At 43.4% G+C, this 22,854-nt stretch overlaps 2 protein-coding genes across 3 annotated transcripts; one reads left to right on the top strand and one right to left on the bottom strand.

Moving 5' to 3' along the window:
- The first annotated feature begins 4,853 nt into the window (after positions 1-4,853).
- Positions 4,854-15,823, top strand: tab3 (TGF-beta activated kinase 1 (MAP3K7) binding protein 3). Of its 2 annotated transcripts, XM_080506243.1 has the most exons (7): positions 4,854-5,032; positions 5,775-5,946; positions 10,654-11,923; positions 12,516-12,676; positions 12,767-12,860; positions 13,985-14,068; positions 14,859-15,823. In XM_080506243.1, the coding sequence occupies exons 2-7, from the start codon at positions 5,845-5,847 to the stop codon at positions 15,002-15,004; spliced, it is 1,857 nt and encodes a 618-aa protein (XP_080362369.1). In that variant the 5' UTR covers positions 4,854-5,032; positions 5,775-5,844; the 3' UTR covers positions 15,005-15,823. The 2 variants fall into 2 exon arrangements, with proteins under 2 accessions (XP_080362369.1, XP_080362370.1); XM_080506244.1 differs by lacking the exons at positions 4,854-5,032; positions 5,775-5,946 and adding an exon at positions 8,755-8,798.
- Positions 15,819-22,047, bottom strand: tmem47 (transmembrane protein 47). Its single transcript, XM_080506245.1, has 3 exons — positions 21,783-22,047; positions 17,489-17,629; positions 15,819-17,284 (listed from the first exon to the last, which is right to left on the bottom strand). The coding sequence occupies exons 1-3, from the start codon at positions 22,006-22,008 to the stop codon at positions 17,106-17,108; spliced, it is 546 nt and encodes a 181-aa protein (XP_080362371.1). The 5' UTR covers positions 22,009-22,047; the 3' UTR covers positions 15,819-17,105.
- Positions 22,048-22,854: the final 807 nt, after the last annotated feature.

The raw sequence follows: 22,854 nt of genomic DNA, 5'->3' as shown, positions 1-22,854 counted from the left end.
GCAGGTCAATACTGTGTCATCTGCTATTGGATGAACGCACCTGTCCTCACCTATACTGAAATCCCTTTTAACTTGTTTCAGCAAATATCAGGGCACATCAGCATAAAGAGTGGATCAGAAGGACTGTATAACATTTCAAAATGAACAGGAACTTTCTCATTTATGACTGAGTTGGACCCAATGATTTGAGATTTCAGATGATTTCTTCTATTGGAGTTATATTACAAATACATAATTGTTTCTGACTTCTTTTTCTTTTAGAGTGGTGCTATCAGTAATTGCCCATCAAACACCCATCAAACACCCTATACATCTACAATGATTTCCCTCTAATGACGTCCTTGCAAATAAAATCAATTTGCCTTTCAATAACGTCAGCCATGAAACTCCACGGTAGTACTTAGACTATCATATAAATGTTGTTCACATAATTTAACAAACATTCTACATGTTATTTCAAATAAATTGTTATTATTGCAAATGTGACTATAAATGTTTACAACTCGAAGCATACAAGTCTGGCCTGAGGATCTACACACAGTATAATGAGTGCCCTTTTCAATACTTTGCACATATTGGCGATGAATATTTTTTTTATCTGTCTTTTGTCCACTTTCACATTTGGAACGAAGGTGACATTTAAAGCTGCTAAAGCGGCAGACTACCCGCCAAAGCTAAAAGGCAAATAGGCAGGCGTAAACTCAAAGTTTGGCTATATTTCTAAAATCAGAACACAATGTGGAAATGTGAGAAAATACAAGACCTTGTAGTGTTTTTCTCTGTACTGTTGTTGCTGGGAGTTTCGTTCTTGACACACAAAGTAGTAGTACGTAATGACATAGTCTCCCAGCTGTGATTGCTGACTTGTCAGCTGTCATGAGAAGGGAAAAAGCTTGTCCATAAAACAGGTGCAGCCTGGAGACAAAGCCAGCAAAAGTCTGGCCAAACCAGTTCAAAGGCACACAGCAAATTCATTCAACATAGAGCGAATTAAATCAAATTAAAATTACATTACATTAAAACTCACAATAATTAGCAATAGACTTACTATACAAAAGAGGTTTAGTTATATGGTGACCCAAAATTACCTTTGAAGCAATGGCTTTGTTCATTCTGTGCTTCACAAAGACCCAAAAGTACAATTATCTTGAGCTTTCAGAAAATCTGGAGAGCGTCTGAAGAAAAGGACAGGATTAACCAAGTAATAAATCTGCATCTTGTTGAAAATCTCCAGTATATAGATAAACAGCTGAGCTGTGTAGTAGACTGATGGGTAATTGTAAACCAGAAGCAGCTTATCACAAGCTCTGGCTTTGTGTACAAATTTAAAGGTTTTACTTTAATCTGCATGAATCACAAGGTTACACCAATTAACACATTATATAGCGAGTATTTTATTGGGATTAGGTACTGACTTGTTATTGTCATTTTAGTTTAACTGCATAAATGAACCATCACTCACTGCCCCGTAGTGGGAGAGCCTGGTCTTATCTGCAACAATTCTAATGCTAAAATGAAGTCATTGGTGTCCCTGAGTAAGGAAAACACAAATGACATGTTGTGAGGCCTAAATTCTATACTGTACAGTGAGTCATGCAAATCCATCTTGAATAATAGAAATCAGAAGAAAAGTCCATCATCAGTGATAAGATAATGCAAAAGTCCTTGTGCACTGGGGCTCCTGTGTGGTTGAAATTCACATGCACATACATCTGGAAAGATCACAGTCATAACAATATTTCCACAATTATCACAAACACTCTACTTTGACATTGCCCATCCGTTGTGATTTATGCATTATGTAAACACAGACACTAAATAATGAAGTTTGACAGGGAAAAAAAAAAGCACAGAACAAAAATATGATCAGCAAAACAAAACCAACATTAGAAGAAGAAGAAAAACCCACACTGGTGCACAGAAGACAAACCAGTTGACTCTGACGGTTGTCTTACCTAAGAACCTTTAATTGACAAACACTGAAACCATGACTGATTAAAAAAACACACATATAAGCATTGCCTTGTCGTGTGAAGACTATGACGAGAGTTCATTGCAAAATAAAAAGAGGCAGAATATGTCATGCACCTTTTGCAAAGTCTCCAAAAAAAGGTGCAAAAGTGTTAGTATTTCCCCCCATCCAAATCCATGGGAAGTAAGAGCGCTGCAGCGTCCCCTGTTGGATAATCTGCAACGGACGATTTAAAATCAATGACAAATTAATGTCTGCTTTCGTGCAAATCAGAGAGAAAATAAAGGCACACTTTTAGCTGAAAATTAATATTAAATATTGTTAATATTATTAAGTACTTCGTGATGCTGGTTAATTACCACAGTTGCTGTTTTGAAATTTGTATTTGGGACTGCTGTGTGGTTAAGAATTAGGACTTGTATGGACTGCAAATGGCTGGTCATGTTTTTGTTGTTGTTGTTTTTTAGCATGCCTTGAGGGAATCTGACAGTTACAGAGTCAGTGGTCTTGTTTCATAGCTGAAACCACAACACTATTCTCACTAAAAGAGATTTATCACAAAACATGTATTATAATAATTATTATAAGAAATCTTCTATGAGTGAAAGCTCCCTACACCTGAAAGATGCACCCACAGTTATATGTCCTCGGATATAATGGAGCTGCATCTTATTAGGATGAGTTCAAGTGCATGTTATATTTCTTCAGGCTTTTGGGTTTTTTTTGCAGTGTGACACATTTTCTCTTTACACCATGTTGACCTCATGGCACTGTCTTTTTAGCCAATTACACCATAGTAAACGCTGAACATTAACGTGAGTGTTTACTTTTCGTTACGCAATCATACCACTCACAAACTTCTCAGTGCTGATATCAGCTGCACGATGCAAAACGAGGTGAGAGTGCTCACCACTACGCCACCATGCGGCACCATGGGGATCCTGCAGAGGCTCCAGGATGTGTCCCTGCTATGGGCATGAGCAAACAAGCCTGCTGGTAACAGTCATTACATGATTTTATTCCACTTACTGTTATTGCACGGCAATCTGTACATGTTAAACAATTAAGTTGTATTCACAGTACAAATCAAATTACAGGATAACATCTACTAACTACTGTATGTTACAATCAGCCCACCAGGGGTCAGAATCACTATTACAGTGTTGTGACTATCAGCTCACGCTACTGTGTCAGAACAAATTACAAGTCATGCACAATGAATTTGGGTCAGATGACTGGACTCTTGACTTTTTCAATCTCATACAAGCATGTAAAAGGAGGCAGATTATATTTTTGGGATAACACCACAGGAGCTGGATAGGCCTTTCTTTTAAGATTACAAGCTGAGAGTTCATTCTCCTCTGTATAGTTCTGTGACAAAAGCAATACTTCATTCCAACACCAATGTGCTGAAATAAATCAAAATACTCTTCAGTCATTGTCAATTCCCTTTATTTGTTTAAGTTATTACTGAACTTCTCTGAGCTGATATACATATGGATTGACTTTGCAGGTTTCCTTTCAAACTCATCTCACTGAGGCTTTTGGCTGCAACATTATTTATAACAGTCAACATGGAGCTGATATTCATCCAACTTCTGGAAATATTTAGTGAACACAGTGAGCCATCTGGGTGCATTCACTTTAGCTTAGATTTGCTTTGCTTTTAGGTTTTTTCTTAGTTGTATTTAGTTGTGTTTATTGTTTGTGTTTATATGTGTTCATTATGCCCAATAATAAGTGTGTATGTAAATAGCATCACTGTATGGAAAGACTTTTGCCAATTTTGCAAAAGTACATCGACTTCACTCTTTTTATGTGTAAAATTTTACATACAGAAAATGTGAATGGCCTTTAACTGCAAATTCACCGAGATAACATTGCAAACATTATATAACATGGTATATGACAGTGTAACTATCTATCTATCTATCTATCTATCTATCTATCTATCTATCTATCTATCTATCTATCTATCTATCTATCTATCTATCTATCTATCTATCTATCTATCCATCCATCCATCTATCAGTTCAACAGCTAAGAAGAAGCACTTTACAGATTAAGCAAGAGAGGCCATTAGGCGGGGAAGAGGACAACCTCAGCTAAGATTTATGGAAAAAAGAAGAGTTAAAGGATAGCATTAAATGGAGTCAGATGATCTGCTGTGGCGACACCTGAAGGAAGCAGCTGGTAGACAAAGAATAGTAGCACATGTTCAATTCAAAAAGCAAGTCCTCAGGAGAAAACAAAAAGCAAAGGTCCATCCATCCATCTTCGATACCGCATCTTATTCAGGGTCACTGCGGGGTGCTGGTCCCAATACTATGAGAGAGGGCAGGACATACTCACATTCACAGCTTGAGGCAAGTTGGGGTCACCAATTAACCTCACATGCATGTTTTTGGACTGTGGGAGGAAACGCTGTGTGTGTGTGTGTGTGTGTGTGTGTGTGTGTGTGTGTGTGTGTGTGTGTGTGTGTGTGTGTGTGTGTGTGTGTGTGTGTGTGTGTGTGTGTGTGTGTGTGTTGACAAAAACGTTAGGAAATCTGCTTCCAAAAAGTTCCACTCGGCCTGAATGTCAGAGTTGGGGATGTGGGAGGGCACAGCGCTCTGCAGGAAGACTCCTCCTCCCACGCGTTGGCAAACCTCTGAAAACATAATCAGCTTTACATTAAAACAGGAAACAGTGTCAATGCGGCGAAGACACTGAGGCACTCCTGTCAAAGTTCTGCATATATCCGACAATAATAAAAAAGTGGAGCAATCGGATTGAGAGAAAAAAAAAAAAAAAAGAGGCAGAGCTCAGACGCATGCGCAGTGCCGGTGCGGTCCGCGCGTTGAGCTTCCTGCTCCGGCAGCCTGTGACAGTGCGGCGGTACAGGACTACCAGCTCCGATGCAGCTCCGCGGCCTCACTCTGGAATGCCAAACTACACGTTTTTCTGAGTTTTTAGAAAAATCCAAGAACAGATAAACATCTGTGCGCCGCTTCGGACCCTTCATGGCTCTCCTCGGGACAGCGCAGAGGTCCGAGATATGAAGAGCCATCGGAGCATACGGTACGTTTCTTTTCTTTTCTTTTTAATGAAGTAGTTAGATGCTAACATTTAGTGGCATTTAGCACAGTTAGCTCGCTAATCCATCACCCCCCCCTCCTCGCAGCTTATGACAGCTGACCACCAGCTACGGTTAGCATTAGCCACGTTAGCTGGCAGCCAGTTAATCTTATTTGACAGAGATGTCTGCTTGAGCCGCTCGCGTCGTTGATTTGGTAACAGGTGACTTGGGACGGTGTCTCGCGGCTGGCAGCGGCACTTCCGGCTGCAGTCACACGGCACACAGGTGCGGTTGTTGTTGGAGTGAGTGATGCACGCGAGCTAACTGATGCTCGGAGCTAGCCTGCTGGCTAGCGACGGTATGTCGTCGTTGCTCGGTGCGCCAGTGCGGCTAAACAAACAACAACAGACCGACAGGTAGCTGGCTGGTCAGCGCCTCCGTGCTAATTGCATCCAAATGCGTGCAATGTATTGATCATGCAATGTTTTATTCTTCTTCTTCTGTTTCTCCTCTGTGTGTTTTTACTGTTTCGCTTTTGACGGACACGTCTTGGTAACTCGGGCCGATAAGTCTCACGAAGACACTGTGTGTAGTAATTGATCTAAGATTAGTGCTGACACATAGTGTGTGTGTGTGAGTGTGTGTGTGTGTGAGGCCAGCACTCCGAGCTGGACCATTGGCACCCTCGTCCCCGGTACGTGTAGCTTTGGTTCTCAGCTTTCTCTCCGTTCTTTGCATCTCCAGGATATGAGAGGAGATCGATCATTTTGGAGTTTAAGGCTTCGGGCTCGTTGAGTCTCCGTGTTGGCTCAGGATGGCGCAGGGGTGCTCTCAGCTCGACTACCACATCCTGCAGGACCTCAAGCAGCGTTTCCCCGAGATCCCAGAAGGGGTCGTGTCACAGTGCCTTCTGCAGGTACACGCACACACACTCTGCACTACTGCACACTCTTAATAAATCTGTCGGGAAATTGCATGATTCATTGTGTAAATGTTGTTAACGTGGAGCCCAGGCAAGATTGTAGCCACATCACTTTATTGCCTAATGTTCATCTTCCTGAACCAGCATGCAACACGACAAAGCTTTGACTCTAGGAATTCATGTTGCACAGGTCACTTTAGTAGCTCTACCAGTTTCACTCCCTCTCACAAATGGCAATCCCATGGCAGGAACTTACTTTATTCAGACATGAAGAAGATAGAGTGCTGCAATTCAAAGCGAATTTGAGAAGGGGACAGAATGATGACTGAAGTCACTTTGACCATGGCATAGTTGTTGGTGCCAGATGAGCTGATCAAAGATTTTCAGGAATTCCAGATCGACTGGGATTTTCATGCACCTGTGAACAGAAGCTCCCAGGGAGGAAATGGGCTTGTTGATGCCAGACGTAAAGGAGAATTGTCAGACTGGTTTGCAACAGTAACTCGTATAACCACTCTCTACAACCAAGTGATATTAAAGAATATTGCTGACTAGGGCTGGTCGAATCAGTATTGCGATATATTGAGCAGTTCACCTCGATAACTTTCCATGGACGATAACTGCTCCACTGTACCCCCTGCACACACAAAAAAGTTTGGCCACTAGATGTACCAGTTATATTGATAGTATGACTCCCCTGGACATATTTTGTGCCACTTTAAAGGACTGTAAAACTACACTGTTTGAAAATAAATGAAGAAAATACTTATTCAATAAGATTTATTAAAGAGCTTATAAGCGCAGATTACTTGAAATGAGAATGACTGAGAACGGCAGCTGTATGAAAAAAGACCTATCTCACCTAATTCCAGTGAAAGAAGTTGGCATATTTAAGTAAAATAACTTTTCACGTCCAGCCCGATGAACGGCGCTCTGCCCGTGGTGAAAGTGCGGATTCCCGCAGCTCGCGTTACTCTGTCCGCTGATTTTAAATAAGGACGATTTGGACGATCGAAGAGGAGTTGCTTCTAAAGTCGTTCCCTTCAGCCGATACAACTTCTGAACCGTCCTCCGTCGCCACGCCTCTCTCCATATTTGTTACAGACTTGATGAGGTGGAGTCAGGTCTCTCATGCAGTGCGGCGTCTTAAAGGGACATGCTACCTACACACACTCAAAACCAATGTTTGTGTATGTATGGTCTAATTTTTGTAAATTCCGGTATCCAGGCCTACACTGGTCTCACAATTTCATTACAATTATCTTGTCTTGGCTTCGATTCCACGATACATCCTCAATTTATAACTGCTCCTTGCTAACTTCAAGTCAGATAAACGTGAACTTGCTTTTTTAATTAGAAAATGACAAACATAAACACGAGTAGTTACAACAATAAATGCAAAAATGTGATCAATACGGTGCAGTGTACTTCATAAGATACAAATATTTAAATGTTTACATAGATGCCTAAACTTTTATTTAAATTGTAACCCAGGGATGCACCAATACTACTTTTTTAAACTACGAGTAAGAGTACTAATCTACAGTCACGTGCCGATAAAGAGTACCGATATGAGTACTTCTTAAATGCCATTAAGCCTAGTTTATACTCCATATGCAAGCCTATGTGAAGGCAATGTTTTGTCACAAACCAGCACTGAACAGCTTCTGCCTTGATGCTGCATCATAGAAATGATTAAACAAACCCCCCCCTACTGCCAGCATGTCGAACCATGAAGCTGATGGGCTTCAGTAGCAGAAGACTACACAGGGTGCTACTGCTGTTATCTAACTGAAGGAAACTGAGGCTACATTTACCACAAACTCAACAAAGTTGAACAATGTAAGATTTGAGAAACATTGCCTGGGCTTCGACCTCCGACTGTTCAGGTTGGAGTTTGGAGACAAAAAGAGAGAAAAAAGGACAGGACAGAGAGCAAAAAGCGACAAACGGCTTGTCATAAATGAACTTGCTGCAGACACGATGGGGGAAGGGGGCTCAGACCACGTACTTTCAGTTCCACTTTCGAAGCCCCTGCAACAAGGTACAAGGACAGAGGAAAGGCTTCAAGAGTGTGGCTCCCAGTCTGTATTCTAGATTTATAGTCCATACTGGTAGTTTTATAGTTGAAATTAACCCCTAAAAGCATCCAATTCATCATCTGTCTTTATGAGTGGCGGGTACTCTCCATTGCGTTAATGTTTATACTTTATTGGTCTCTGCAGGCATGTATGTCAGGGCTCTTACCAGGATTTTCTGACAGTGTTGGGGTGGGACCACTGTAAGTTAGGCTGGGGGTTTAGCCCCTGCACCTACGAGATGCAGGGGCCTCTTGGAAGCCCTGAGGTTTTAGGCTATTAGGCAAAAAAAACGATTAATCCAATACTCGACAGAGCAATCAATTGGCAAAATATTGGTTGGTTGCAGCCCTAGTAAGATGCTATGTTCCTTCTCGCTCTGAAACTTTGAGAACACATACAAAAACCAGTACTTTGTGAGGTTCCTAAGAAATTGTTTCTTTTCTGCATTTCCTTTCCAAATACCTCCACCTATAGGCCCGAAGAAAATGCGCCGTCTTCAGTCATTGTTCTACCGACAACATATCTGTTCCATGTTAGGTTTTGGGCTGGAATTATCCTTGTATCTCTTTATGTATCCTCCAAACATCTGAGAAAGAACATGATGTCTGACTTAATTTCATTGATGATTACAATGAAAAGCAAAAGCCCAGATTTATGTGCCCCACATTTAAGTTTCTTCTAGTAAAGTCAGTAGATTCAAGACATCCTTCAAGGCTTCACCTCGCCCAGGATGCAGTGCCATCTGTTCGCTAGAGAACAGAGGAGGTAATTATGAGTGCTATTAATTTTTTCTTTTGACCATTAGTAAAGTTGTACAGTGTTATTGAAAAGCCAGTAAACTGGGTGAAATGTACAGTAACTTTAAAATGAAAGCCGTCTTCACTAAATATAAAACTTAAGTTGTTGAAAACCTGTCAGATAAATGTCAGTTCATAGATATCCTCTCATGCGAGCTGTATGACAGTGTCTATATCCACCATTCCGCTTACCGTTTCTGTCGTACTGATGTCCTTCAGATGACATTTTCTTACGGACAATGCTGTAGTTGCCTTGCTGTAACATTTGCTTTCGGCTAGCATTGTGGAGCAACTTTATTCATCAGCAAAAATACAAAACAATAAAATGTTCAGTCCATTCACTGGCAAACACTTGGCACTGTATCCAGATTGGGTTGAAGTCTTAAAGTCCTGAATTGTACCAACCTCTGTTGAAGGGGGTGGATATTTAGCAGCTGATGTTTTTTGTTTTTTTTGCTTTTTGTTTGTTTTTGGGTTGTTTTGGTTTTTTTACAGTTTTTTTTAATCATGTGGACACCAACACTCTCCTTTCTGAAGTAGTTGCTGAATGACGTTTAAGGAAACATGCAATCAAACACATCATTCTGAAGAGAGCTTGTTTTGTCGGCGTGAAAATTATGCTGTTAAAATGCTTTCTTTGGTGTTGTTAAGATTTCATGGGGGCACCATGACTGCAGCGGCTGTTAGTTGGTCATAACACGTGACATTTAGTGGAATAATGTCTTTGAAAATGAAAAATGAGAACCAAGTAAAAAGGGAGTTTGCCTGCATCAAGTGGGATGCGTTATCTGCCATGTGACATTAACCAAATCCTGCACGAGCTCTCAAAATAGCGGACAATTGTGTGCTTCACAGATGTAGAAAAAAAATGTCATCCACCGCAAACAATATTCTTGACTGTCGTAAATCAACAGGTGCACTGAAGTTGTTTGAGCTCAGTCTGTGTGAAGTATACGCATCCAGTGGTGTAAATTAGCAAGAAAGGCCTAAGGTTTCCGATTCCTGCATGACACAGTGGCTATGAGTTGCAGGAAATGCAATGCATCATTTGTGGTAGTGTTTTTTTATAGCTTGAGGTTTCACTGTGCCCCTAAAATGTGTAAAAGAGTGAAGAGAGAGGCAGCCCTTGCCTCGTTGCACGCACCACTCAAGATCTGTTGCAAGGTTACAGTGCTCTTGATGAATGTCACATCCTGTCTTTTGTCCATTTGAAACATCTCTGAAACCAAAGATATCCACACGGACAAAAGACTGCTCTCAGAGTTCAGTGGGATTTAAAACAAAGCTGCCAACAGACGGTGCCTGAAAGTTGTGAAAGGCTTTTTAAGATGGTGACGGTCAGCTTGGACCAGACTTTGGATGAAATCGATCACACGTCCGCAAATGGACTGTAAAAGCACAGCAGTCACACCACGAACCAAACCGAACAAGTGTAGACATGCGTCAAGTCATTACTGTATACTAGTCCTTATGGTAATTATTCTCTCGGCTCAGATTGATTTTTGGTCTACAGACCTTCTTAAATTGCTGCTTTCCTTTTTTATCTGGTTGAGCCACAGAAAGATGGTGAACTGTTGGCACTAAATATACTCTTGAGACCATTTTTCTGCTGTGGTCTCAGTGTGTAAACTTTTATGTGTAAAAGTTGCTCGCCCCTGGGTTCATTTGTTATATGCTATGTATTTATGCCATATTCTCTTTAGACTACTTATAAGGTGATATTGATCTTGTCCTAGATAGCATGATGGTGAAATGAGCTCTTAAACTCTGATAAGAGCGCTGGTCAGAATACGAGTTCATAGTCTTGTTTTTCTCTCTCTTAGAACAACAACAACCTGGATCTCTGCTGCCACCTGCTGGCTAAGGAGAGTAACCGATACCTGTATGGAGAGTTTCATCACAGTCCAGATGAGGGACGGCTGAATCGAAACCACATGCTCCACATTAGTCTGGGCTACCCAGGCGCGGAAGCAAGCAAGTCAAATGGAGGAGTGGCAGGTGCCGGCCGCTCGCTTGTGCACAGCACCAGCGATAGTCACATTGAACCCCAGCGGCCCAGCTACCCCGAGCCATTGTCGGCTCCTGCGACCATGGCCCCCTCCGCTGGATACAACAATCCTTTCTTCATGAACGATCAGAGCCGCTCTGCCAGCACTCCCACCCCTCCACCCACCATGCAGGGCATGTCTCCCACGTACGCGCCCGTTCCCCGTTACACCATGAATCCTATAACCGTCACCCTTTCACAAAGTATACCCAACGTTCCACAGGCTCTGCAGATCCCCCCCGGTCACTACCCTAACAGCACGAACACCACCTTGTACATTCGACCCTCACCCTCCCAGAGTCCACAGCCAGCTCCCTGGCCCTCCCCGGGGGCGTCTGTCTATCAGCATCAGCAGTCCCCCTACAGCACTCCCACGTACGGCTCACCTTATAGCTCTCCCCAGCACCAGGTCCAGCAGCAACCCCAGCCCCAGCCTCAACCGCAGCCGCAAGCCCAGCACCAGCAATATGTCTACCCCATCAGCTCCCCGACTGTCCCGAGCATGCCGTACCACCACCAGCAGCAACCTCAGCAACAACCTGCTGTCTATCGGCCGTATCACACGAAAGGTTCCCTCAAGAACCAGATAGAGATAACCCTGGAGGGTCAGCGGCCACGCAGTAACTCACCGGTGCACACCCCACACCCCCAGGGAGCCCTTTACATGGCCACCAGCCCTTCGCCCAGCTCCCCCTCAAGGGGGGTCACATTGACTGGACCTCCGGGCCCGGCCGCATTCCACCCGGGGATGTACTTGCAGCATCAGGGCCCCGCGAGGCCTCGGCCCGCCTCCTCCCCTCAACCAGGACAGTCGGCCTATACGTTCAAAATCAAAGTGTCCCCAGGAGGCCAGGCCCAGAGGCCACCGAGCTCACCCCCGGTGGCCGAGGCCGAGTCTCTTCTCAACATCGTGGACCAGGGGGAACACAATGCTGCACCTCCACCCATCCTGCCCATCTCTGCTCTGCCAGGGAACTTTGCCAATCAATTCCAGCAGATGCCGCGGCGTTCAAGCTCAGGCTCTGACGACTATGCTTACACTCAAGGTAGGTTGTTCTCACATTTGTCATCTATTGCTTAATTTGCAGGGCTGTGCTCCATGTCGAGTTTCATGTTGAATCTGAGTTTGAAAACGTGCCGTCAAACACACTTCAGCCAGCCTTTGCACTGAGAAAACCCCAGGATCAGCGTAGGTTTTTAATTTTGTGTTTAATCCCCTCGCTTTGTTTGTGTGTTTATTCAGTACACCAATAGAATATTAAATATGCTTAAAAGTCATTCATCTTGTAATGACATTAATTAATTGTATAATTTGGAATTTGATAATTGATGGTTACCGTCAATCAACTAACTCGGGAAGATGCGCCATCTTTGTGTGATCGACGTTACAGGAGTAAATATTTCAGTAACCAGTAAACCCAAATGCGCAACTTTCTTACTTTTATTAAAATGCTCATCATTTCATTGAAACTATGACTGATCAGTCTTAATTTAATGCAACATATTCCTCAGTGTGGTGTTAAGGTGCCGTGTGCTCAATAGCTTTACCCTTTACAATGATATCAAAGTCAATATACTATAAGTTGTTTGCTGTGTTTTTAATTTTTTTATGTCAAATATTTGTGTGTTTCTTTCAAGCTCTTCTGCTCCATCAGCGTGCAAGGATGGAGCGTCTAAAGAAGGAGCTTCTGCTGGAAAAGCAGAAACTAGAGCAACTCAAGGCTGATGTCAACAACATGGAATATGATGCTCTTCAGAGACGCTTTCGAAGAGTCAACGCAACCAGTCTTATCCCAAGAGTAGGAACTGAACATTGGCTATGATGTCTTTGCATGTATATGTTTTTTTCTTTGCAAGTTAACTGGGTTGTGTATTTGCGCTGCTTGCAGCCAGAAGAGATGACACGATTGCGGAGCCTGAACCGGCAGCTTCAGATTGATATCGACTGCACCCTGAAGGAGACCGATGTATTGCAGTCGAGAGGTACGCGCACACATAAGTGCACACTCCCGACACAAACCTTTGAACTGTGTCCGTGATTTATTTGAAAGCATTGATCTTGAAACAAACCCAGCCCGGAAGCAGAAAAAAAGTTTGATCCAAATCAATGAATGAGGATTCATCACCGTCACTGACACGCTGGTCTGCAGTCGGGTCGAGTGTGCTCCATGTTTGACCTCTTAGTGTCGTCCTCGCAGTGGGACTGATACATGCTCCTTTGTTGATTGTCTCCGAAGCCGATGCTTATATCAGTTATGCAATGTCTGGAACTGAGTTGCAATCATCCGTTTACCAGGAGTCCTGATTTTGGAAGGCTAAAAAGCCTGTCTGGCAGCAGGCTCAAGAGTGTGACCAATTGGCTTGCAATAAGCCCGGTGCTACAAAACATTTGGGTATTGGTCTTCCTAGAAAAAAAAGATCTCCAAACTATTGATTGTCTTGATTGTGGAAGTCCATGTTGTGCAGCTTTCTGTTGAAGAGTAAAAGCCTCTTTTATTTGTCAACAAAATGTCATATTGACAGTAATTACTAATACTGCTAATATTAATATTGGTTTCAGTTGGTACCATCGTACCTTTATTTAAAAAAAAAAAAAAAGAAAAGTATGTATTTTGGCTTGGCTTGCAGTGCATCCTGCTCATGTCCACATGAAGAAGTGTTTCAACAGCTTCATACACAAAGATGAACTGCATTCCAGCATGTTCAGTTTGAGTAATAGATGCATGAACTTGGACATTTAAATGTCAAACCACTGGAAGATTGCTTAGAATTCCTAATTTGACAACTTTGGCAATTATGTCGGTAGTTATTTTGAGTGGGATGGCACTGTTTCTGTTCCAAATCATTGTTTTAGTAGTGTGATTGCACATGCATGCCTTGATTTTGCCATCAGTCAAGAAATGCTCCCTTTTTCCAGTCTGTGTGTGTGTGTGTGCTCTCTTTGCTCAGCGGGTGACGGGGGTTTTCTCAGACTCGTAATGCTGCCTGACTTTAGTGGCTGTGGGGGGGGGGCAGCGAGAAGCTGGACGTATTATATCCTGGCTGGAATGGGTGCTCCTAAACAAACAAATTCAACTTCTGTATCTGATTTCTGCTTTCCTCCACAGAAAAGTTTGACCCCAAAGGAAAGAACAACTTCTACGACAATATTCAGCCTGGTCCAGTAGTGCCACCGAAATCTGGGAAGAAAGGTGAGAACTGCTACTTTTTTTTCAGAGTGTGAAAGTGACTCATGGGGCTTTTTGGTTACAAAATGGACGTGAATGTGTTTTACAGGGGAGAGTCACGCATTAATACGGTTGCCAAGATACAGATTTGGGTTTTAGTGAAAGACATTCAGAGCTTCTTCTTTCATATTTGTTTTATTTGGCTTCCAGCAAATGGAAGATTTGGGACAGTTTGAAAAGAAAGAAGGAAAAAAAAAAAAGCAGGACTAATCTTTATTGACTTTGGGCTTTGTTGGCCTCCACAAATCTGTTGGCGTGAAAACGAGTCAAGAAACCTTGTTTTCAGTAAATGCCCACATCCCAAAATATTTATGCTTCTATAGTGGATGCGTCAATCAATGCCTGCTGAAATCACAGCCGTGGTTAATTATAGCCCAAAGTTAACTGTGCCTAAATGGTTACAATCATATAAGAGACGTGAAGATGGATGACTTATTGTTCCACTTTATGAAAGCGAAACTGACATAACCCAGACATGAGCGCTGCTGTTTTGGATTTGTGGCATTCTGCATCATGGTGACAGTACTGGAGCCACAGGACCCGTGTAAACAGTTGTCAAATTCAATCACCATATTTCTTTAGTCAAACTAAACAAATATTCTTTTACTTTTTTTAAGGCCCTTGCATGAAGTTGACAATTTTACTAACACTGCTCCTCCCTCCCAAAACGTTTTGTGATCCCTGTCCTTTATCAACACCTCACTGTGTGTCGTCCCTTTTTTTTAACCACGTATATACACTTTGTTGTTGTCAGATGGGGAGCAAAGCTCCAAATCGGTGGCCAGGCCTCAGAGGGACGAGGACTTCGAAGGCGCTCAATGGAACTGTGAAAGCTGCACCTTCCTCAACCACCCTGCACTCAACCGCTGTGAACAGTGCGAGATGCCACGCTACACCTGAACACAGCGCTGTATTCCACGCGCCCACGCCTCCCACCCCTGTTCACATTTCTTGGATGCTATAAGCCCCTCTGCTCCAGAATCTGTCCCGAGGTCTTTCCCTGTCAATCACTATATAAGCCCCTCCACCTGCTGAGGAAGAGCCAGTTTCCTTCTGTGCCCACTATTCCCGCTCCCATCCTAAACTTCTTTGCACTTTGACATTTCATACCTTTTGGAGGAGGATGAATCATTTTCAGGACAGTTTGAGACTCCTCTCGCGGCAAACTTATGAAGGAGGGAGCGACGCAGCGCAGCTTTGGCGGCGGTAGGGCCAGGTTCGGAAAGGTCAAATTGATTTGAGGAAGATGGTTTACCGAGTGAACATTCCATGCAGCATGAATGACTGCCCTGTTTACACAACTGTGCCCATTCCTGAACTCAAAAAATGGAGACAACTTCACTTAAATCCAGGACATCCAACATCCTCTCAGACTGTGGCTCAATAAAATCAATGGTAAAAAAAAAATTCTGACTAATGCGAAATGTAGACTGTACACTGTATCTGGCTCTGTTTTGGAGCTTGTATCACTGAAAGAACACTAAAGACATTTGCATATGAGTATATTCCAGGTACTTTTATGCATATTAAGCAACCCTGTATTATGTGTTCAAGAGATGTCTATTTCCCGTGCAAATGCCTCAACTTGCTGTACTTAATAAAGGAGCTGATTCTATGTGACTTTATCGCACACGGTTGCAACACTTGTTATATTTTGACCGATACTCTTTTCACCCAAAACAATGTGTTGTTTTTCTTCAGTCCATGTTTATTATGTTATGATCAAACCAGCAGGAGTCAGAAAGCACAGCAGCAAACGGTAACAGCATGCACACACTCACTTTAACTGAGGTCGCAAGAAGGATAAAAAATATTAGTGAGTGAGATTGGAGTAGAGGGTCACTACCAGAGTAGAGGTGGTTTATCACATGGTTTTTTTCACCCTTCTCATACGCAACACTGGTGCTTCCTTCAGTACTGTTATTATTGACCGTCGCTTTGAAAAACGGAAGTGTTCTGCCATTTCCGAAGATGGTCCCTCCCTCTGAAAGGAGGAAAAACAGATGAGCTCTTAATGGTGCCTGCTCCACTGCCGGCCTTTATTTGGAGAGTGGGAAGATAAAGAGGCATCACATGGGGAGGTCTGTGAGCACATGCCGGTTGGTATGATCATGCGGAAGGGTACACATGCTCAGCAGACGTGGTCATTTGCCATCTTCCCTAATTTTCGTTAGAACGAACATTACATAATATATACGACATATACTTGCATATAATACAACCATTTTCCCAGGAAGTAGTGTGACTGGGCTGAAGGGTTGTGGGATAGCTTATCTAGTACATGTTTTCATCAACAGTGATATGTTTTGTAAGCTGTCTGGAATGTTTGTGTAGTCTAAGGTAACCTCTGTTTTATTATCGGTATCCCTGGTCCTTTATAATGTTTACAGAACAGGAAAAACATTGTCATTCCACTTCAGCTCTATGACATGCTTTACCTATTCTTCTATACAGCAGCAACAAAAAAATTTATATTGAAAAATGTATTCCCAAGGTGTAGCCTGTCTTCCTCAGGATATCACTTCAATGGGACATCTTCCTCTCCACGTTTACAGCAGCCGTTTTCTTGCGCGGTTTGTTTGTCCACCAATTTGTCTGTATGGGGTCAGTGGATCCATCTGTTCTGTCCAGATTTGCCTCCCGAGTTAAAGACCTACTGGAGTTTTACTTAAAGGGGACGCAGAATTATGTGACTCGTGACATTCTCTCCCAAACAAACCTTTCTGGGTTTTGGATTTCTTTCCTGCCGTTGGCTGTGCTGCCAAATCGCCTAAGAGAGTTCAGGCCTCAGTCCAGGGAATGAAGATAGTCTTTGAGACAAAAAGCTCACAGTGTTGAACAAAAGTGTTCCTTTCCAGTCTTGAAACTATCAACAAGCACATGTTTTTTTTTTTTTTTCTATAGCTAGCCTGTGGTTGTGCATGGTGTAATAGACGGGGAATACCTATTACTATGTGGACAAAGTGAAACACAGTCCAGCTTTCTTCTTCTTGTCTGACATTTAGTAGTAGTCTTCATAGTTCTTGGGGTTCAGGCAGTATAGGATGGCGCCTCCGAATGAGAATATGGTGGATCCCCAGGCCAGGCCATAGCCCCAGTTAAACTCATGGTACACTCTCAGACTGACTGTTTCGATGAACTTGATGGGGAACAGCACCAAGCTGCACACCTGAAGCACCACTGCAAAGGAAAGGGATACAAAAATGGTATCAAAAGATAAGAATTCAACAGTAAGTTCTAAAAAGAAAAAAAAATTGGATCACATTCCAAGTCACAAACATCCAGTTTTTCCATCTCCCTTGAGAAGTTATAACGCAGTTATTGCTTTACTCGGCGTACTTTAGCTTCCCTTTCTTAGAAAAAAGACACTACCTCTGTACATACCTGCAGAGAACAGCATGATGGCCACGGGTTTGTAACAGCGGCTCCTGGAGCCAAAGCAAAGGGAGACGAGCGCAACAAGGAAGGCATTCAGGGTGAGGCCTGCACCCCCAACCAGCAAGGCCAGCGTGGCGATCTGCCAGTCTGAGACAAACACACACAGGGACAGAGAGGAGGGAGGGGGAACGAGAAAAAGCCATGAAATCACACTGAGATAGAGTGACATAGGTAGCGAAAAAGAGCTTACTCTCGAGAGCTGTGTCAGTGGGGAGAAATGTAGAGGGGTAAAAGGTAAAAGAGAGGACAGAATAGGTCACAGGCTATATAGTGGTTAGCCAGAGTAACACTGCAATGTTAAATCCCACATGAGGAAAATAATTTCTGCCTGTTACAGCCTGTGGTAAATTACCACAGTGTATAAACAAAAACTATTTCGAGTTCAGGGGCTTGAGACTGCTCCTCGTGCATATTTTGAGAAGCTGGTGATGGCTCATACTGTTTTGATGTGAGCCCCTGGGGATCTATGGCTAGTAGCAGATGAAGAATGTGAACCATGCAGCGAGCAACCCTCCAAACCAAGCACAGCACTTTAGGTCTGACAAGAAAACAAACAAATGCACACACGCTTGGCTACACAAGGATTTCGGCGGTTCAATAATGAATCCCAATGCAGCACAATGACTGAAAGTGATTCCGTGAGGTTGCTCAGATAATGAGCCCCCACCCCCCCACCCCCCCAACTCCCACCTCTCCACTCCAGCTGATGTCAGCTCAGCAGCATTCTCAGCATTTCATTCAGGTTTACTCCAAAAACACTCAAGCGGGGAAAAAGTGTCTTCTCAATCTTGCTTACGTCCATCGTTGGTTTGGAAACGAAACTGCTTGCAAAAAAAGGAGAATGAAAGCACAAGGTTGGCTGTTTGTTTTGCAAAAATGAAAAACCACAAGGAAGTAGCACACATTTCTGAAAACAGGTAGTAAGAGTGTGTACTGACCATGAGAAACTAACTGTGGATTGTTGACACACAGTTTATGTGATTGTTAAAAGATGAAGTATCTTCATAACTTCACTGTGAACTGGTGGAAAGAGGAGCTCCGTGTGTAAAAAAAAAAAAAAAGACTCAGGATATTATGATGAGGTATTTGATTACACAGGAGGAAATAATTTCAAGTACAATGAGTGAAGAAAAAACAACAACACGACCATGAAAGGAGAAGGGGGATCGGTTGCCGTTCTTCAATAGTGCAGTGGCTGGAAAAGTTAACAAATGACTGACTTCCGTTCAAATATGTTTCATCTCCATATACAAGATACAGTCTATTATGTAGCCCCGGAAAAAAAAAAAAAAAAAAGATTAAGCACTGCCAAGAATATTTCCTCATTGAGGCAGAACATCATTAAAACATTCACTCGCGGGGAGAAAGTAACAGAACATAAGCTGCTTAAAAAACAGTTCCCACTCCTGTTGGAGTGAGACTTTATTCCAGGGGCCAAGCAGCTCAAATATAAACAAACATCAACTACTTTTGACCAAATATGGTTCAGGATTTAGAGTTTAGAAATGGGCTCTGTCACCACAGGATGTTGGAGAGAGCCCACAATGAGCAGCCAGCTTGCACAACGCCAGGCCCCCTTGCAGAATGACCCCCTGACATTCCCCGTCACAGTATCACTGGCTGCCTTGAAGCAAAAAAGCCACAGTCACTTGACCTGCAGTTGTCAAAGCTCATCGCTGCTGAGAAGTCTTCTCTGGGTCAGTTCGGCGCCTTGAGCTCAACCAGTTAACATCGAAAGTCGTTATCAGTACCTCCGCGAACAGCAGGGTACGGAAAGTCATCTCATCGCAAATTTGGAACAGACCCTGGAAGCTGCGCAAGAAACACAGCCAGAGTCAGAGCGCTTAAAGGCTTTGATGAGCAGGAAGCGCCAAACTATTAATCTGGGCCCTGCATGATGACAGATGGAAAAGGAGATACAGTATGCAAAAGATCCAATCTGAGCATTAATTATGGTTCCTTGTGTGCATGTCAGAGGCTGCTTAAGTGTTTATCGAAAAGATCCTCCAGGGCCCCAATTCAGTGTCTCTGTCGGAGACAATGGAGGAAGATCTGTGTCACAGAAGTGCCGCGAGTATCTTTCCCGCTGTCACACACATTCAGCCTCACTGTCGGGGCAGCAGGATGAAGGAGTGTTTGAAAGCAGGATGATCTTCAATCAGAGGTCTCTGGTTCAAGCCCCCAGTGTCTTTGAGCAAGGCACTGAGCCACAGCCGTCGTCGTAGCGCCAATGCGGTGTTGTGCCTGCTTGTGGTCTCTGAGGGAAGACAGGGATTGATGACGTATTGCATTGCTGACATGCTTTGCCACTTCTGCATCTCTCTGAGTTGGACTCGGTCACACAGTGGCTCCACATTCGCCTCCTCATCTCACACCAGCATGGCGTCAACATGCGCTGCTCTTGCGTTACCGTTTCACATTCCGAACCCAGTGTCGACTCTCTACATTTTACACTTGACCTTCGACTTACTGCTCAGGTTTGTGTGAGTGAGTGTGTGTGAGAGACAGAAAGAGAGAGCGAGAGAGAGAGCGTGTGTGTAGATATAAAATACTTGAGCATGTAGTAAGACAATATCTCGTTTGCCCTACAAATTACTGTGGTTTTCAGGGCAGACACACACACGTAGTCTTTGCAGAACAACATCTGAGTGGCCAGCTGGTGTTTCAAACTAACAGGATTTATTTAATGCCCAGAGCATGACACTGAGGAAATATTGGGGGTTTGAAGAGGGGGTAGAAACTGATTACTGGGATTCAAATCAATAGGCCGAGCCAAGCACAAGCCCGAGGAAATGAGAAGTTTGCTGTGTGCATTTACTGTGGTATGCTGGTGCCGAGAGCTGACATGGAGATTTCATGTCTTTATATGGCACCAAAGTGCTATTTGTCTGCGCTGACAGCGAAGGAACGGGGCCAGTGTGACCCACAGTTACTCATCTCAGACCGAAAGAAAACACTTTGTGAGACTACCAAAACACAGTACATCACTCAGCCAGCAGGAGAAGGCCAGGGAGCCAACAATGATGTATTTACATAAATCTATATGAATTCATACAGGAGCACACAGACACAAGTTGCCCACAAGTAGCCCGTGTGAATGATGTAACAGGATTAAAAAATCTAACATAAATCTAGGTTAATACGTGTGTCTAGACAACTTTCACTGTCTTATTATTCACCGCAATATTAACTAATTAATTACTGCAGTTCAGTCTAAAGACTATGTGCAATATTAAGTTAGCATCAGTGACAACAGGAATATTTGCTACACAAACTCCTTTCCTTTATAAGTACAGTTTGAGTTGTTATTTGCATTTTAACGGGACCTTGTTCCGCTGCTTTCACATTGATGGACTGGGTTGTTTTAAAGTCCAGAAAGATTCATATGTTATCATATAAATTTAAGGAAACACGGTACGCTTACAGAAATGTCTCCACGAGGAGACTCTATGAAGAAGTTCCCCGAATGGAGAAAATCGGCATTTTTCGAGAGCGACACTTGTTTCCCTGGTTACTAATCTCCAGGCATCTGGATCTCTGGGGAGCTCTCTACTCTGCTGCCCTTGCTCCTTGGCCGGTGAAGAAACCCACACAAAGGCTCATTTTGTAGGCAACAAAAGGCCAAATGAAACCCCAGCTGGTCTGCTCCAGGCGAGGCGAAATTCCCACATCATCCCGTGGCGCACAAGGAAATTGTTGGAGGAAAAAAAGAAGGAAAACCCAAGAGTTATAGTCCAGAAAGAAAACCAAAGCATACATTCTTTATCAAACGCGCAGACTTTTAAAAGACTCGGGTATAAAGTCCCCCCACCTCCCCATAATCGTTTAGAAACTTCTTGAAAAAGCAATGTGCCGCTCATTGTTCGCTATCTCATTTCACCTAAAGTTTAAATTAAACAGGCAATTGCTAATTATAAAGTAATTAACATTTAGCGCTCTCTTGAGCTATGTTTTATAATTGTCACCCGCAGAACAGATGGTTCAGCGGTGCAATGTCCGCGGGGACTCTTTGTTATCATCCCCCCAGTATCACTCTTCCATTCCAATACCAATGAGGGGGTCGGTCTGCATCCACAATTTGGACTTTTCGGGGGTAAAAAAAAAAAAAAAAAAATGTACACCAAACGACACCATCCGACTGGATTTGAACTTCTAAGGAAAAACCACGGTGGTGGGGATTCACCCCAATCGGCGTGACGGGATGACTGTCAGCGGATGCGCACAGGAGCGTCTTTCTCACCGGTGGCCAGCGTGCTGTTGCAGGACCACTCCACGGAGCTGACGGGCTTCCAGCAGGACACGTACAGGGACAGGTAGTACTGGTCGTCCGCCGTGACCCACGCCGGGCTCAGCATCGCCCCGACGTCCAGGCACAGCGCGAGAAAGACGCACACCAGTCCCACCAACTTTAGGGGCGTCAGGGCGGACACCCGGACCTCCTCCGTGCCGCTCACGGACGAAGCCATCGCCCACCTAAAGTGTGTTACTCATTCAAAAAAAAAGAAAAAGAAAAAAATAATAATAGCAGGGAGAGTGGCGTGTGTAGTCCCCCTCGAGGCCCCGGCCGGAGTCAGCGTGAACTTGCGGTCCCCCCCCCACCCCTCTCTCTCTCTCTCTCTCTCTCTCGTGCTGCGGGATGGGGAGCGCTCGCTCACTGTGCGTCCAGTCCGCTGCGCGTGGAGCGAGTGGCCGCTGTGCTGATGGGACTGTGCTGCACTCCACTGAAATAACTCCGAGCTGCACCTGCTGGGTCCTAGTGCCTAGATTCACAATCCCACGGAGCCAGCGTTCACGATGATGGACCGAGAATGTGGCCATTATCAATGTTTATCTCTGAAAAGCACACGTGGTTACAGTAATCATGTCAACATCCGGGGTCTTTCACTTTACAAAGCGAGATTTACTCATTGTAGTATAAAAGCTTCTTTTTATAGTAATGCTTGTTAGGTAGAAATATGTGTAAGTCTATGTGTTGTTGTTCTTATACAGCGAGTAAACACCAATCTCGTTAGGCGTGTATGGGAATATTTTGTTGTTGTTATTATGAAACGTGTCGTCACAGTCAAAACTGGTGTACATATGTGTCATTTTTTTATATTCAAAAATGGCACTGGTCTTTAACCACACAATTAAACAATAATTGTGTTTATTTACAAATATTTAACTATGTGCACTGAAGAAATCACATGAGCCCGATAGTTCAGGAGGAAACTTGTGTTTTATTTATTTTTTTGTTCAAGTATAGCAGCCTTTTGAACTCCAAGAGAAGAAAAGATTATGTGTGTAATAAAGGCTCACACTACACACATACA

The sequence above is a fragment of the Blennius ocellaris genome (assembly GCF_963422515.1).
Source record: "Blennius ocellaris genome assembly, chromosome: 12".
Lineage (NCBI taxonomy): Eukaryota > Metazoa > Chordata > Actinopteri > Blenniiformes > Blenniidae > Blennius > Blennius ocellaris.
The sequence above is the reverse complement of the archived record's forward strand: the minus strand, read 5'-3'. Positions and strand labels throughout refer to the sequence as shown.